General features: G+C 41.8%; 1 protein-coding gene across 1 annotated transcript in view; it reads right to left on the bottom strand.

The window, feature by feature from the left end:
* Nucleotides 1-748: 748 nt before the first annotated feature.
* Nucleotides 749-18,911, bottom strand: part of fto (FTO alpha-ketoglutarate dependent dioxygenase) — a 114,915-nt gene continuing 96,752 nt past the window's right edge. The window contains exons 9-10 of the mRNA XM_086264006.1: nucleotides 2,825-2,965; nucleotides 749-2,209 (exon numbers count right to left, since the gene is read on the bottom strand). Of these exons, the coding sequence (XP_086120132.1) occupies nucleotides 2,203-2,209; nucleotides 2,825-2,965 (148 nt within the window). The 3' untranslated portion in view covers nucleotides 749-2,202. The remainder of the gene's footprint in view (nucleotides 2,210-2,824; nucleotides 2,966-18,911) is intronic.

The raw sequence follows: 18,911 nt of genomic DNA, 5'->3' as shown, positions 1-18,911 counted from the left end.
AGCCACTACAGGAAGTAGTTAGCATAAGCAACCTTTGGGATGGCGGCTTGTAAAAGGTGTGGAGTTGAGGTTTCAGAGTGGAATACAGAATATTAGCCATCACTTCGTTGCAGGGAATGACATCACTCAATCAATCAAGTTAATCCATCAATCAATCTGTTGTAGAAGATGTTTGCACTGCTACTCAAACCGTTTCCTTTGAGGTCTGAGTCAGAGGAAAACAGATAAAAATACCCGACACAAATGCTTCCTTTTTTTGTCTATAGAGAATTATTGGGCTTATTATCTTGTTATTCAAATGTTTTTATTATATTTAAGGTTCTGGATACAGTGCTGTGCTGAAACTAAATGGGACTTTTTTCACACTCTAAGCATCTTCAATATGATTTTTTAACTTCTTACTTATCAGGAAATACTGGTAGGACAACTGTGCATATAACGTGCATGCTCCTGTCAGTGAGCTTCACCATTACACTATGGATCTCTCTCGTTGCTGCCTTATTTGTCTTGTGGAATCCTGAGTATTTAGAAAGTGGCTGCTTCAAAGCTCAGTAACTCACCTTCAACCCAGTGGGAAGGCATTGACACACATGCCTGCATGGATTGGATTGGTTTAAAGGTCAAAAATATTAGTAAAACTACAGTCGATCGACATTTGAACCTCACACACACGAATGAAGAAACATGTGCACCATATTTGTTGTCCATTTGCAATTTAGAAAAAATGAGAAGAATGGAGATCATTGGATAAAACACTGTTTTTTTTATTTACTGCCATTCCTATTGCTTCAGACAGACAAGCTGTGGCGCAGGGAGCACAGAGTGATTCAAACAAGTCAAAGCTACTGCCAATCTACAAACAAATCTCTCTGACAACAACAAACAACAAAGGCGCAGCAAAAGAAGAAGCAAGAAGAACAGCGTTTGGCAACCATTAACATCTTGGAAAAAACTTCAGAAGTAAAAAAAGGAGTGCATTCTGCATTTTTAATAGTAAACAGCATCTCTACTTCATCATGAACTAGATAGAGAAAGAAATCAAACGAGGAGGGCTGCTACACTGCTTTGACGTCGGCCCCCTTTTCCACCCTTTTTAGCTTTTTTGAATGTGGATTTTGTCAGAAGTGCCGGATCTTTCTCTCACTCTCTAGATGGCCTGCAGCATTACAGGGGAATGTGGTGCTCTACACACTTTAAGAGTAATTAAAAGCGATTGAACAGCTGTAATTATGAGAAACGGCGGTTGTGTTCCGGGTCATTCTATCAATGCTGCCTTTCATCAGAGCAGTAGCAGAGGGGCCCTGCTGCTAGTCTCTGTTTCTCCATATGCACATCTTCAAGAACAAACAACTGGCAGGCTGCCTACAGGCTCACACACTATCACATTCGTACACACACGCCTTCATGTAGACATTTGGGAGAGTGAAGGCTCTTATGCACGCACGCACGCACGCACGCGCGCACACACACACACACACACACACACACACACACACACACACACACACACAGTTACACATTAATATGGCACAAGCACACCACTGCACCATAAACACTTAACAACACATTCTTCATGTACTCCATTGGATGACATTCATAACCATCCTCTTATAATCGTTCTTTGGTCTTTTCTGGCTCATTTCACTTCTTAACACAATAAAAGGGTTACACTATACACAAGTGAAGAATGCAATAGCCTGTGAGCAAAGTGAGTTTTCTTACCATTCTATACTGTATTATAACACTGTGTGACAAGTAGAAAGCATATATGTATGTACTGTACTATGACTACTGAGAATGAGAACAATCCACTGACAAAAGCATGTCTGGGTTACATGAGATTAGGTAACAAAGTACACTGAAATAATAAATAGTAACACAATGTTGTATGTTAACACTGAAATGCGGGTTCCATATATGTTTTGTTAGACCGTTGTGACACTAGTGGCTTGGTACTAAGCATTGCGTTTGTTAGCATGTTACTGAAGCACTATTCTTGTGTTGGTTTCCTTCCAGCCAATCCAAGTTGAGGTGACTGAGATGCTGGGGTCAGCTGGGGTAGTGGAGGGTGGAGTCGGGGGTGATGTAGATGGCCTAATCAAAAGGAAATCAATCTTGTCTGTCCCCTCAGCTAATGTGGGGATCATTCAGAAAAGCTGGTGGGTCATTTTTTTCTTGCTTCCTTGTTTCCTCTATCCATATTTACATCCTGTCAGAGAAAGAGAAGAAATGGACAGAGGTCAAATTTGATCAGATATCGTGTAAGTTCTCATGTGAAGTTAACTTGTGTTTTAGATGCAGGTCAACGAAAGACTATAGATGTCTCCATGCAAAATCAGCAGGACCTAGGATTCATGCCAACAGGAAGACCAATTACACCCAATGTCATGTATTTGCCAATGCAAATAGCAACTCCAAGAAATTCCTCACAATTTTTACAAGGGTCTATGACACGACTTGCGGAGCAGGTGCGCATATTTAAAGTATGACAACATGTAAGGTGTCTAGTTGTGCATGAAGTGACAAATCCATACCATTTTAAAAGCATGAGATTCCAAAGCTTAAAACTGAAACCAAAATACCAGTGTCTGTCAACGCCAATTAGAATTATTTATTTATTTTAACGTCATTTGGTTTACTTAATCATTTGGACAATTTAACTAATATTACATAACATTAAACAACAGCATTGTTCACAGATGACCACAGCTGGGTAATGAATGAATAAGTGAATCCTCTGCGACTAGATCTATGCTGCATGAGATAGATACATGTATTCAGTGTGTACATAAACACATTTCAACATGTCAAATCTTACACTCACCTCCAGAGCAGTGACTCCACTCTGTTAATGATGTCAGCCAGATCAAAGGGCAGAGGCATGCTGGGGTCATCCACACCCCAGAAGGGCCGGTCCACTGGGGCCTCCTCAGGGGGCAATGTCTGGGCCAGACTTGAGTGGCACCTGAGGTGACAGAACACAGGAAACAAAAAAAATCCCATTTACTCCTCCCTCCCGTTAAAGCACAAGTAGGTAGAGACTCATCACCAAAAGGCCACGTCTCACCCCACTCACAAAACTTTCTTCATGTTTTTATTTTTTATATTTATATTTGCATCCTACTACAGCTTGCCAAAGCCAGGCTTTCACCTGAAAGTTTTATGAGATGTGTTTACAAGTAAATACTAACACTAACTAATACTTGTCAATGATGGTGGAACTCTAGTAGACAAAGATAAACAGAGATCTTTCTATCGTGTTTTTATCTAGTCAATGAAGAGCAATTTAAGGGCGTAATTTCCAAAAAAAGTCAAGTTGTTTAGGCAATGATGTCTGTGTGTGAGCATGTGTGTGTTTAAACTTGTTTTTAAAGCCAAAATCTCTATTGTGAGTTTGACCAGAAGCAAGTTTTTTAACAGTTTTCTGCCTCCTTTTGTTTTCATGACTCACAGTAATACTTTGTCCAGGTAGAACCAGCAGGACAGGAGAGTAAGTTTGTCTCTGTATGATCCACAAAAGAAACAGCATGCAGTTTTATTACAAATAAACAAAGAAATGTTTTTCTCTTCACTAGATATTGTTGAGGGCATTTAAATGATGTGTCTGCATGCAATTTGGTTTGAAACTACTGAAATACTTGGAAACTCCCAAGCCAGTAAAACTTGAACTGAATGGAGATGAGAAAAACAGAGATGTGACACATCAGTGAAGTGTTGCAACAGCATTAAGGTGATGGGAAACCATGATATCATGTATCATGATTAATGCCCCATTCATCTTACAAACATACAGGCACACACTGCAGGATGCTTTCACAAGAACATCACTCTCTCTTGTTGCAATAATGACAGAGCAGTGAGAAATCCTGCCTCTTCATGTCACTGCGTGATTTTTGTATGATTAACAATCTGAGGTTAGTTGTAATTTCCACCATGCTTGGAACCCCTACAGACCTTAGCCACATCTTTTGTTAGACCTGTGTAAATATTTACTGCTGTGACTCTGTGTTGCTCTCTGCTGTCATTGTAAATCTACCCTCCCTCTGCTTCTTGACAGATGAGGGTGACCTCTGACCTGGAGGTGCAAGAGGGAGAGCTGGAGGATGGCATTTGTATGTTGCGTGTGTAGTGTGTCCTTGTGTGCTTGTGAATAGTGACCTAAGATTTCCTATCTACAGAAACGGGGTCAGTTATATTTTCCATTCAATCATTATGCCAGGGTCTGTCTTGTCATATCTCTTTACCCTATGCACACCCTAAAACCCCCCGAACAAACCCATAACACAGACAAATGCACACAGTCACCACCACCTTGTGGTTAGTGACTGAAGGAGGGGCCACAGAGAGCTGAACAGCAGGATATGAGGATCGGTTGTGGATGGGATGAGGGAATGTTCAAGTGTTAGGGGACAACCGAGGGCTGCCACAATTTGTGGTTATATATATTCACATGAGCCACTTAATGTTTAACTGGCCCTCTGCCTAAGTGCTGCATTTTGGTGCGGTTAGCCCTTTAAGGATCTCCTGCATTATGGTGGTGAGGAGCAGCATTAACATCCACTGTCCAATATATCTTCTGTGCTCTGGATCAGGGCCTGATAATAGCATCTGTTAACATGCACTAAGTACCATTATGTAGCACATCACTTCATAAATAATACGATTAGGCGACCTTGGGGCTTTGCGACGAGCCGTGTGTTTAAATGTTCTCATCATTTATTTAGGGTGCGAATTAAAGGAAGCACCACTTCAGAGAAGGAGGAGGAGGAGGAGGAGGGGGACATGGCTGGCATACGTATCTACAGAGTGTGCAAGTGCAAACTGACCCAGACAGCATGCACACACACACACAAACTGTGGTTCTGCTGACATCAGCTTGAGGACACCATAGACCAAGGGAACCCAGGCTTTTGATTTGGTGTGATTAAGTATTCAAACTCCAGAGCTATGAGAGAAAACACTTGCTTCTTCTCTACTTCCCTGACTCATAATGAAAGGCTACATACAATAAAAAAAAAACTGAGTAGCTCACTTCAACAGAGATACTGCATTTATTTGACAACAGATCTTGCAGCATTAGCTTGCAAATAGAAGGTGCCAGGTTTACCAGAGATATAAAAGATATCGAGACTGGAAGACTATCAAAGATAATATAGTGTAGGTAATTCAGCACGCACTTTTACACAGTCTATCACTGTTCACAGAGTACCGTCCCCTGACTGCTAAAATGGAACCAAACAAAAAGTCAATATCAAGCGAGGTGCTTTAAGCTCTCGTGGGCTCTTGCTAGAAATTCTGTCTAAGCCACAGTGGCGTACAAACAAGGCTCACCAAAAGACTTTCCCATGGCAGAACAGTCCACCTTAAAGTTAAGGTCAAAGACAAAGAGGTGTGTATGTGCGTGTGAGGGTGTGGGTGGAGGAGGGAGAGGTTGTGTTTGTGAGTCCAGGCTGTTCCAATGGATTAACCCCAGACAGATATGGGCCTAACTATCCCATCTGGCGCTCGGTCAAGAGAGATTGGCAATACAATCACTCATTTCAATTTGCCCTGAAACCTTATAGCCTAGCAGGCCCCCGCTAAAATGGTATGCTAATGTGAAAGGTATCTAGCATTCTATCGCCTCAATTCTTCAGAGGCCTTTCCCTTCTTGCAGTACAGTGCACTTGAACTGCGGCTGGGGTGGGAGCGCCACGGCCCTTGCTGCAATAAGGGCTGGAGCCCCCTTTGCGCTCAAACTAACCACTTTAGCTAAAGTGAGTGTTAATTATGGACAGGCAAAGCAGTCAATAAAAGGTTAATGTAAAAGTCAAAGGATAAATTCCTTTAAGCATTGCATCATTCCACCATCTCTGCGACCAACACACTGCTCGCAGGTCTCCTAATCAATACGTTTTACTGTAATGCGCTCCCTATCGATTTCCTCCCCCCCGCTCCATGGTCCGAGCTCCATCACTTGGTTAAAGAAAGGAAAGGCAGAAGGAGAGGTAGGGGAACGAGAGGGAGAGAAAAAGGGAGTAAATAAAATGATTAACCTCAGTTTCACTTTGTTGTTTCCCTCTTAGATGCTCTCTGAAAGGCTTGTTAGAAGAGTGCAGGGTGGTCCAATATCATCACTGCCATCAGCACCATCCCAATCAACAGCATCATCAGCCCACTCAATCTCTGGCCAGTGTGTAATTGTGTAGCAGTACACTCAACCAGGGCCATACATTAAAAGGCCCTCTGCTCTTAACAGGATGGAAATCCGCCTAATAGACAACATCAGTGCTTCCGACTCATGCAATTACACTGATAAATGCACAATTGTGTCAGGGCAAGTGAAAAAGTACCCAGAGAATGTAGATAGGAGACAACACTTATTGCATTATTTCTACAGAAGGTCATTTGTAATGACATGGGAATAGACAGCTTGGGCTGTTTGATTCGGTACATTCAGGACATGATTAGGCAATGGCAGATATCTTTTTAAAACTTGTGAGAACTTGAAGTTATATTTTTCCTACTTTTCATATTTGTATCGTTAGCAACTAAAAGAAAAACACAAGCTTAGAGAACAGTATTAGAATGGGTGGTGTACCGAGATTCACGACCAAAGCGTGTGCCAAGCCCTACGCAACGTTCAAACTGGACCTAAAAAGAAGGCTTTTGTAAAGATACAATGAACATCAATCAATCATGTCATTGCGATTATGATCAAGGGAAACAGCATACCTCAGATCACCTGCTTCCCCATGCTTTGCCTGATGTTCATCTGACTAGGAGTTCTGTGCAGGTGTGAATTTTTATGGTTTTGGCAGCCTATGTGCCCGATAGCTGAGAATGCAATCAAACAAGTCATGAAAAAACAGGCATGTGTCTCATAAATCAGCCTGCCCCTGAAGGTAAGGCATGCAATCAAGTCCCAAGGAGTGAGAAGAAAGAAGTATATTATCCATCTACATTCTATATATACAATATTGTGTAAGAAATGAGTGATTAAGCACATCTGTCTTTGTATGTGATTTGATACGGTATAATGGCTAAGAGATATGGGCAGACAGTATTTATTCATGTGCTGTGTTTTGCAAGCTGCAAGGGCAACAGACAGTTTGGTATATCTTTGGAATTAAGAGAGTTTCTCATCAGCAGTGATGTGATCTTCCAAATCCTAATTATAGAAGATCTGACTAAACTAATAACACGCTGTTGTACCTTTCATGTTTCTATTAAACATATTGAGCAATCGGTTATGGAACAGGCTGTTAAAGGTAAATGAAAATCTGAATGTACCTGCATTTTTCTAACAAAAAAGAAAAAAAAAAATCCATCATTTTTTTTTCATCTGCAGTCAGCACATTTCCCTAGAAGATCAAGGCAATCTTGCACAAACCTGAGCTGTGTTGCAGTGGTTCTAACCTTTTTTGTGGTTTCTTTCTTTTGTGGTTTCTTTCACTGCTGTCTTTCCACTGACATCAATCTTTTTTTTGGTATGAATCTTATCCTGGCAAGATTTAAGTAAACCTATTAATGAGACAAGGATGAAAAAATGAACAACAAGATTATTCCACAGGAATAACCTTGTTGAAATCTAAAGACTGTCTTCCATAAACAAAGCATTGCAGTAGTCTTGGGGCGTCTAAGCCAAACACTGGACTTGAACTCAAAGGAATATTTCTGAGGAGACCTGAGAATGGCTGTGAATCAACATGTTATCAAATTTGGTTACAGAAATTCTTTCAAGAAAATAGGTGGAAACCTCCAACAAAAGGTTTGCTAAGCTTGCAGCTTAATGTGCAAGGAGACTCGAGGCTGCTACCACCAAAGGTACTTTATTCAAGTACTAATAATGGAAATGGGATATTTCAGCCTCTCATTTTAGCAAATTAGTAAAATATTACAAAAACCTTATTTTTGTGATGTAATTGTGGAACACTGTTGGTAAACTAATCCATGTCAAAAAGATTCTTAAATCCTGAAATATAACAAAATGTGGAAAACTTTCCATATGTATTGGATAGAGAAGGACATGTCTGCAACTAATATTATCAATCACATCTCTTTATTGTAACAAGTGGCTCAAAGTAGCTTTTGAAAAGTTACTGGCACAGTGGTTTACATATTACATTAAGATTGCTTAGATTAAGATTGCTTAGATTAAGATCAGATTAAGGTTACAAGTAATTAACTGGAAAATGCAAAGGGTGCACAAACTTTTTCTTGGAAATTTTCTGTTAATGATGTTGTGTAGAGGCCAGTATAACAGGGGCATAATTTTCAGAACAACGTCCAACCTGTTAAGTGTCAGGCTTTAGATCTCAACATACACCACCCAGGACTCCAAGGTCCTGGGTGCTCTGAGGACTGTCCTCATTAGAGCGTGAACAGTGCCTTAGATCCCTAACCACCATCCTATTATCCCAATCACTGCCACATTCAGCGTTAAATGTAAAGTGGTGCAAAATGTGAGCCAGCCAGCCAGAAAGAAAGCGTGGGTAGGGCAGCGTCTTAACCGTTTCCTCAGGATCAATCAAATGCTATTGTGTCTGCAGACAGCTGCTGACTGTACACTTTGTGAATGTGTGAGGTGGGCAATTGTGGGGAGAGAAATGGAGAGGGAGGGGCATCATCAAATGCATGACATATGTTCCTTTCATTTTGATTCCCTCTAAGGAGCCTAGGCTAATAAAACTAACATCTGATGCACTCTTTTCCCCTTTAATTAATGGTTGCAGAAACCACGCAAAATTGCATGAGCAAGAAGGAGGGGCAAAAGATAAAGTGGGTGCCGCGTGGCCCTTTCAACACACCCACCCACTCACGTGCCACAATGGCTCTGCTGGTGCTGGGAACAATGATTCTGCCAGGGAACACGGGTACCTTCCTCAAACTCTGTGAGGTCTCCCTCTTGCCAGCTGCAGTCTGGACTGTTCATTAAACCACATGAAACAAATAAGGCTCATTACTGGTATCCCCAGCCAGTTGGAAACACAGGACCGTGAGCTTTCATCGGCCCATGTACTTTTAGTAGAGTTACTTGAAGTCAACAACAGAAACAGGGAAGTTTTGTTATACCTGCACAGTCTGTACCTGCTTCACACCCTAATTGTTTGATGCGGTTTGGCTGGCTGCCCCATTTAGAGCAGGGAGAACCAGATGTAACACAAAAACACACACAGAGTTAGGTAGCCTCTAAACAGACTTCATAATTGGCAGCAATAAAATACTATTGCAGTCTTGAGGTACAACAGAGGCAAGCCCCTGAACTACAGCTACTACTCTCAAAAACCAGGTGGATGTCCATTAGGTGCTTAACAGTGTAACAAATTACCAAACACCCTGGCCTGCTCTTTCTCCTCCTCAGGCAATGGGATGGAATGTGGTCTAATGTCAACACAGGCGCAAAATTTATGAGGAGACAACTATTGTTCAAATGCAAACAGGTTCCAATAAAAAAAAAAAAAAAGAGGGAGTTTTAGGACAAACAGAGAGGATCCTCCTGGCCGTTTCTTTTCCGGCAAGGGTTGAAGAGACAGATCACCGCTTAAGGCTGTGTGCATTTGTGTGTCAATGTCTGTGAGAGAACTTCACAGAGAGAAAGTGTGTGTGTGTGTGTGTGTGTGTGTGTGTGTGTGTGGGGGAGAGAGAGAGAGAGCTAGAGAGCTAGAGAAACAGCAACAGGAAAATAAAGGTTATATATCTGTTTTGCATGCTCCACGTTGACTGGTTGTCCAGAGAGGAATGAGAGGAGCTGTGGCCTACTTGTACCAGGATACAAAATTGTTCAACAGGAAGAAAAGTAAAAAATACAAAGCAAATCAAAGAAAAAAAAGTTCATTCTGATCACTTTTAGTAATACCACAAAGCTAACACTATGCAGGAATGCTGGCCTAGCTGAACACATGGACCAAAATCAGTTACACGTGGCTAAATACCAGGTTGAAACATTTCTATGTATACATGCAAAACCAATTAGAGATGGTTGTGAAAAGACACTAAAAGTTTTTCTTGATGATGCTGTTTATTTATGAAGCCCAGGAGAGAAAATGGAGCAACAAGGGGACTTGATGACGAGGGTAAAGAGGTTACAAGCCTGCGAGCAATTGCACTTTTTCGCAGCTCGCCGTTGGAAGGCTATAAATCTGCTGTCATGGAATACGGAAGATGGTTAATGTGGCATTGGGAGCGGTAACTCTTAGCTTTTCAGAGAAATGGCATACCATTGCTGTGAAAACTTGTTGTGCGGAAAGTGATCTTGTAAAACAATCATTTTTAACCCTTATCCCTCCCTACCCTGCACTGTATGCTCCCTCCCTCTTGGCCAAGTGTTAGTGCCTTGTGGGCATCATCTGAATGGTGCAATAAAGCTGATGATGAATGAGGCTTGCCTCAAAAGCAATACAACTGAGCCACTGGACAATACCTGACCCCAGTCATATGATAAGTTTGTTTCAGCCTAGGCACAATTCCCACCTGTCTTCAGGTGACAATGGCAGGGTCAACTTAGCAAAGCTAATTATAGTGTATTGTAACCTAAATTGCCTAGATACAAGTCATCCTTCTTTCTCTAGGGGATGTGTTGTTAAGTTTTGGAGTCTTTGTTTAAAGCACAACTGTGAGATAGAAGTTTTCAAACAGTTGCACAACAGATATTGGGTTTCATAAATGGGTATATTCCAGTTCTTTAAAGAAAGAAAGTGACTTTGCTATCCTCTTTAAACAAAGCATGGGAACAAACGAGCAACTTTTCAAGCGCAGGAAACATATTTGGATAAATATTACATTTTGTTAAAACTGCATTTAAACTGTCACATCAATGTTGACACAGCTTGTCATAATGAGATCACATAATAGGCACAGCAAACCAGTGATCGTAAACACGCCCCACTGAAACAGTCATAAATCTTCAAACTCATAAACTAGTCTAGTCCAGGAATAGGCTATAATGTGACAATCATTGAAAAGTTCCTACAAAAACAAACAGCAAAGTGCTTGTTTTTAATGCTGTATGCATACAGCATTAAAAGCAGGATTTTTTTTTATATTTGGTAAACATATCTGCCATTTTTGTGTAACCTTTAAAATGAACAAACAAAGGAGTAGCACAAAGTAGGAGATGATGCACACATTCCCATATGGGCATTACTCACTCTGTTTACAGTAGAGGAAGAACTAATTCCGAAAATGTCAGACTGGGTATACAGTAACTAATGAGCTACACTTTTCCAGATGCCTTTTCCCACAGTAAACAAGAAAGTATGAACAAAAAAAAATTCCAAAAGTTGGTAAAGTGTCTAATCCAACCATGAAAGAAACCTCTAGTATTTGCATCACAGTATGTGAGTGTGTGTGTGCATTCATGCATGCACATGTGTATACTGTGCATCCGTGCCAGAGGAGTGCTTTTCGCCAGGTGTTTGAACTTCTGCATCACCTGGTACTCCTGCTGCGTGAACACGAGTTTTGTTTCACCCTATTAAGTAAATAGTGTAATTAGAGGGACTCAGCATTTAAAACGTTGTGAACAGCCAGCAATTTGTTTGGAAGACCAGCCAGGCTAGGCCCTGAGGCACTGCACAGAACAGGATGCAAAAGGTTCACACAGTGCAATACAATGGGGTGCATGTGTTTGGGTGGCACTATTCAAGTACCTGTCTATGTAGATAAGTTGATGCATGATGATGTGAATCACTCATTGAAATGTGTTCTGGGTGTTGAAAAAGAAGTGCTTTGTGGTCTAACAGGTACTTAATTATATTCTGTTTGTATTGACAATATCGGTACACAGTGTAATAACTACCACACTGGCAAAACTGAGGACTGTGTTTCATAGAACCTAACCCTTAGTCATAGTTTTATTGGTGTGTGAAAAAAGAAATATGCATGTGATGTTCATTGTTCAAGCAGTTACAAAGAAAAAATAAGAGCTGAAGCCAATACAGGTTGGGCTATCTGCCACAAAGACATCAAAGGTGATGAGCAGACTTCTTCATAATAAAAGCACAGGGATTACGGCTAACATGGTAACAGAGATCAACTTTATTAGTTTCCCCTCTTAACGATTTTTTTCACTCCACAAACATCCCCACTGTGTACCACCTATCCCAGCGAGGATGCTTCATACTAAATTCTCTGCTGTCACAGCTGATCCAGGGTCAGCTGTGGGGTGTAAGAGAGGGATAACCTCTTTCTGAGCCCCACAGACACCCAGATGGCTGTTCGGAAGCTCTGATCCAGAAACTAGCTTACAGCTCAATCACTGTGGCCACATCTCCAAGTCCACAGTTTAACCCTCGCTGATGTCAGCCAAGGTCACAGATGCACACTTGAGAGGCAAAAAGAGCCAGGAGTGAAGTGCTGCCAGAGTCGAAGGAATTAGATCCAGGCTGAGTGGCCCTCATCTGGCTAAGCCTGGTAAGTACCAAGACTAACAGGCTGAGGCACGGTGCTTTGGGTTTGCAGACACACATACTCACACTCATGCTTCTAAGCTTGCGCACAAATGGACACACACATAAATAGGGAGGTAAATACACACTGACATAGTCACACACACACACACACACGGAAGGACTCAGAGGGCTACAGATGGTGTGCCCTGGGCATGGTGAGTGGGGCTCTGATTGAGCTAGTTTTAGATCCAGTGTGGAAGCTGCCACAGCACACAGGGCTCAGGGGTTGGAAAGGAAGACAAAGAACAGCGGAAGGAGTGAATGAGGGGAAGAGAAGAGAGGGTGGGGACTAACTCTTTTCCCCACATGGGGGCTACTAACATTTTTAGTACAACATCAACATGGCACTGTCCATCCGTGTCCTTGCCTTTGTGACCATGTGCTACCCCGTTTCTGCACCTAACGCCTACCAGTGCAAGCACACATGCCATAAACCCACAGAAACCAACATTCACGTATAGACACATACACACGCACACAGAGCCAGCGGCCACTTCGGCTGTAATTCCGTCTGACTTCCGCTGTCTGACTGGCAGGAGACAGGGAGGGTGAGGACAACAAGCTGTGAATACGGGAAGAGACAGAAAATCATTGAGAACCTTGCCTTTATGAATCTTTGATGACAAAGAGTGAGGGTTTGCGAGGGCTTTGCCTCTGGTTAAATCAGAGCATAGTGCGTGTGGTGTGTGTATGACTGCCAACAGAGGTTGAGATAAACAGGGCCTGGACTAGGCCCAGACAACTACAAACCCCACAGTCAGGAACATTTGTCCCTGCAATTAGTCCCTGTCCTCCCCATTCATGTTGCAGGTAAGTGCTATTGATAAGTAGATAAAAAGTTGCAGCTATGAGTAGCTAAGAGTCTCATATAAAGTGGAATGTTAAAACAGAGTTTTTTGAGTGCAGGTCAAAAGCATTCTCCATATTTCAATAAGTAGCATCTCTACAGTTTTACAGAAGATTAATATATCAATCAATTTCTATGCAGATGGTAGATATGATAACACTTTAAACAAAAGGGTCGAGCAGGGTGGCATGATTTTTAGCAGCAGTACTTGCCATGATCCTTTGACTGCATTTAATTATCATATTAATTACACATTTTAGGTAGTGTTAGTATCAGTGACTGATGTAATTCTTTCTTTTTAATACCTTCCATGTTTTCTGTTTTGTTTTTGCTGCTTTTTAAGACGTACTGGAATTTTGGACACTTTGGGTTAAATGGTAAATGGCCTGTATTTATATAGCGCTTTTCTAGTCCCTAAGGACCCCAAAGCGCTTTGCACAACCTGTCATCCACCCATTCACACACACATTCACACACTGGTGATGGCAAGCTACATTGTAGCCACAGCCACCCTGGGGCGCACTGACAGAGGCGAGGCTGCCGGACACTGGCGCCACCGGGCCCTCTGACCACCACCAGTAGGCAACGGGTGAAGCGTCTTGCCCAAGGACACAACGACCGAGACTGTCCAAGCCGGGGCTCGAACCGTCAACCTTCCGATTACAAGGCGAACTCCCAACTCTTGAGCCACGATCGCCCCCGGGTTGTCATGTGTAAAATGCTTCCAGTTTTGATTCAAACTATTATGAGTTTCGGTGCTTCTCCATTATCTTTTGTTGTGCGCATGAGTCAATCGGCATGCATTCTGTTTCAGTTGTTACATAATTTCCTCAGGGATGAATAAAGTATTCTGATTCTGATTTAATAAGAGTCCAGTAAAAATTGGATCAAAGGTTAGTAAAATGCTTTATGGTTCTACTGGTCACATTATTATTTTATTATTTTAATTGTGTTCAAACTACAGCATCTGAGCTGTTACTTTTGGCAGCTTTTGTTATGTCTTGACAAATTGCTGCAATGCATCGGAGAGAAAAAGGCAGTACATTTCTAGCTATGCCACTGCACCAGAAAATATCTCGTAGTCTAAAAATTTACCATTCAAAATTATTGATATCCTTCATGATGCCTGTTCCATTCAGTTAAATTTTGCATGCAACCCTCAGCTACTGACATTGCTGGTAACAGCCTCAATTTCTCATCCAAGAGAGAACCAGTTTACCACACACTAACAGTTCTGGCTCTCTGCCATGATAAATGACACGTAACTAAGAGCAAAAGAAAAACAAACAATATGACAAGCTGGTATTTTGCTGTCCTACACTGCAGTTTTCTGATTAACAATGATAAAGCATGTTGCAATGTCTTGTAAGGACATACTGGCTTACGATGCGTGGGAAGTTATGTTACACCCACACCCTTGTGGTATTCCTTTTCTTCACTGTTCTTTGTTTTACCTTCACACCTGTTCTGACTTCGGACACATGAAAAGCTGATGATGACTCAGAGGAGGTTGTTTTAATTAAAAATACAAGACATGCTACAACAGCCATCCCTCACATCTCAAACTACTTTTTAATTGATGTCAAGCAGGTGCCAACTTTTTTTTCTCAACATGAGTTAGGTTATGTTACGAAACAAGCAGAGCGGCATAGTAGCTTTATCTCATCTGCCACCTGTGACAGCTCAGAATTCAGAGTCCTCTAGGAAGCTCGGCTCATGTTAATGTGTCATCGATGAAGCCTTTTGAAGACTTGATTCATCCATCTGTCAGTGAGCACTGAGGTGCTGCCGACTGACTTCCGATCACATAAGAACTTGGCAATGAGATGAACTGTCTTAGGCTGATCAAGAGTTGCCTTGGCTCCCATCTAAATCTGTCAGGTTCAAACCTTACACTTTGCTGCACATGTTGATCACATATACCAAAGTACAGGCACAATTTCAACTTACGGTTTGGACTAATCTACTTTAGGCTTGAATTAACACAGAATTTGTACTTTCTGGCATCCTGAAATGAAGGCGGATTGATTGACAGCTAAAGTCCCTTTTCTCACAGCTTGTAGACCTGCCACAGAATTGAACTCATGGCTTCCTACAGCTTCAGGATAAGACAATAGAGAAGTATGCTAGTTTAGGGTTGGGTCATTTATGGGGCAAGAGTGAGTCTCACAGTGCCCTGTGATGGCTTATACCTGCTTTATGCCATGGTTAAGTAGTGTTGGTAGAAAAAAAAAGTCTAAAGGAACATCAGCTAACATCAAATGGAACCAGTCTCCAGGATTTGTTTGCAGCCAAAGGGAGGTGAAAAGAGCAATACTTAGTAGAGCAGCTAACCTGTGGTCTTATCTAGTGGACAAATCAATAGCAGTGTCTGAGAGCAAACCAGAGTGTGCTGTGAGGGAGCTAGAGGGGCTACCCCTGGCCTGATGCCCCCAAGGTCCCTCCAGGGGGGTACCTGCTTGTCTCTTCACCCTCCATCTCTTCCGCATCAGTGCTCACACCCTGTGACTACTTGATCACACAAAGAAATACACAAAACAATGTATACTCTGAAACGGGCATCCAGTGACATATTATTGCACTAGCCATACTATGATAAACAGCAGGGAATCAACAATCTGTGTACAAGAGCATACAGAACCATATTCAAACATGTGCACACATGAGATTCAAGTGCACATGCTGTTTGTCCCCTGATAATCTATAGTACATGGACCTCAGCATTGATGAACTACAAATGGCTTTCCATTGCAGGGGTCTTTCACACAAGGGGGCAGAGGAAGCTGTTCCTAATGCACAACATAACGCCTACTCCCACCTGGCCAAAAGCCCCGGAGAACAGCCGTCCAGTACTGCAAGAACAGAATTCTTTAAAAACAGAGACCTTTCTCATCATTCCTCCTCCAGTTGCTGCTGCCTACTTACTTTCAATCACAGTTAACATCACAGAACATGAAGTGGAGGGATGGGAGGAGGCAAAACACAAGCCTGCTGCACAATGCACTTGTCTGGCAGCTGCTTGGTCTGACATTTGAGGCCATAGGGACCTTGTTGAAAGAGCAGATGCTCACTGATGTACAGGCACAGGAACATGGCAACTACACAAGTGGCTCAAGCTGAAAAAAATCAGCACAAACATATAATAAAAAAAAAGTACAAGGAGGAAAGCTGAAGATGGCAGACTCACACAGAGATGGGTATAACAAGAGTGTAAAAACAAGATCACAAATACACAAGCGGGCAGTGCCATATATTTAGTTCCATTCAGTTAAATTTTGTATGGGTTTAATTACTGACTCTTGGATCTCTCTAAGCAGCAACTCTCTTTTTATTTATTGATTTTGCTTTTAATTCTTCGCCCATCCTTATCAAAAATTAAGCTGATGTGTTATATATACTGTGTTGGGTAGCAATAAGTGATTCAAATAGATAGAAAAAGACAGAATTAAGGGGTTATGGCTGGAAGAAAGGCAAGAAAAAAAGTAGTTCATCAAGAGTTAGAAAAAAAAGAAACCGTAAATAAGGAGCGAGGATAAGATGAGAAAGGGAAAAAACCCCAGATAGAAACAAAAGAAAGAAACACAACATACAGAATACAAAGTGAGAGAGGTGCAGAACAGGCAACATCATGGTGCATCTCCGGCACAGATAAATTAGTTTCCGCGGAGGACCGCAGGCAGCATTATGGAAATGGGTGGCTGGTAGCTTCTTTGGCTGACTGTAAACAGGATCTTGATAAGGCATATAGCCTCTGGTTAGGCCTCTGGAGTCTGGCATCATCATGGTGCTGTGTTGAGCTGCAATACTCCCACGGTCGTCCTCTTTCTATCTATCTGGTTCCTTTACCAACCTGCCCAAACTCCAATTGTGAGTAATTTATGAAGTGGGGTGGGGGCGGTTGCGGAAGCGATACACACACATCCTGACACGAAATACATGACATGTTCCACATGTCTTCCCACAAAACTACAAAGAGCTCTTTTGTCTCTACAAAGAAAAGAAACATTAAGAAGTAATTTAGAGTGCTTGCATCACTTTATGCACTGCTGTGAACCAGGTAGTTAACAACAACCCAGGTTTAAAGGCTAAACTGGAATTACAGTATCCCTCTGTGCTGATGGATAGCTTGATTCCTAATGCAACTGTTCACTGAAATAATGTGACATTACCTGGCAGAACTGTCCTTTGACTATGGCAGGGCACAATTGTGATACACTGCCAAGTGATTGGAAGAAATACAGGCCAAATGACATGACAGGAGTTAAGGGACTTTCAACTTAAGAGTCATAGTCAGACTGATTCTTTTTTTGCCAATTGGTATTTTCTCAGATTACTTAAATAGCGCTCAAAACCAACATACAACAAAAATTTGTGAGAGTTATCATTAAAACATCCTTATCGTAAGTGTTGTTTGCACGGGTGTCAGACACAGATGCACAAGAGAGTCCCTACTTTCCTTTTCACAGTAGCTGGCACAAGTCTTTCTCTTTCCTCTCCCTAACAGCTGTAACTGGCACAATTAGGCCTGCATTGTCTCTTCCATTCTGCAAAACAAAAGTGTAGTGGCGCAATACATGGTCTGACACAAAAGTAAACAACTTCATCTTGTGTCTGAAATATGTGTCACACTGATTGTGCAGAGCTGCCCATCGACACAGTCATGTTGGGTTGAAGGAGCATATCCTAATTAATGAGGGAGAGAAACAGAGAGAGAGAGAGAGTGAGAGTAAAAGGAAGAGAAACTCACTTCCACTGTTCTCCTTCAAACAAACACTTCCTATGGGACCCCATTGTTTGGACTGAGGCATCATGGGTAGCCTTATTTACAGATTTTAATTGCTCTGGTGATCTGTGGGTAAAACACCCTGTTGTAATCACCCCACAATAGAATTGTTACTCCTTCTGACAACTGTAATAAAATGCTCTACAGCGTCCAGGGGAAAACAAGGAGAAAGGAAACAGAGAAGGGCAGTGAAAGAGACACAGATGGAAGAAAAAAAAGAAAGAAAGAAAAGAAAACTGGAAATATAGTGAAAAAATAAATTAGGAGAAAATATTCTGGATGCAAATTTTCTTAGCAAGAGGAACTAATCCGAGCAGGCGGGAAGCAGGGATGAGGATGGGACTGTTGTCCAAGGAAATGATTGCTCTCACACCTCAAAGTGACAACCATGAGAAGCTCACCATTCCTGGACCTCCGAAGCGGAACCACAGAGGAGACATCCGCGGCAACCATCACACAACACAAACACACACATACACACACCTATGCGCCGACAGATTTGGAAAGAGGAGGTAGGTCACCTACAGAAAGAGATTAGTGTCATCAGGCAGAGGTACGAACATGGGACCGTCAATGGCAGCTGTCCCTGATCTGGGTGGAGCTAGCACATCTAGCTCATATACTCTCTCATATATGCTCATACTCATGCAAGTGTCGGTAAAACACATTAGTTTTATTGTATAGAGTTAAGACAGAAGGATTTCCAAAATTTTAAATTGTTGAAAATATGAACAATCCTGAAATAAACAGTAGTAGTACTATAAATGTTCTACTGTTGTTGCAGCTTGTGTGCTCTCAACTGCAGTACCACAACTGCTATAGTTGTAGTAGTTATAGACGTTATATATTG

This window comes from Aulonocara sp. 'chitande type north' Nkhata Bay, linkage group LG1, assembly GCF_057382095.1.
Source record: "Aulonocara sp. 'chitande type north' Nkhata Bay isolate Kocher_YH1m ecotype deep benthic linkage group LG1, A_spYH_male_GT1.1, whole genome shotgun sequence".
Lineage (NCBI taxonomy): Eukaryota > Metazoa > Chordata > Actinopteri > Cichliformes > Cichlidae > Aulonocara > Aulonocara sp. 'chitande type north' Nkhata Bay.
The sequence above is the reverse complement of the archived record's forward strand: the minus strand, read 5'-3'. Positions and strand labels throughout refer to the sequence as shown.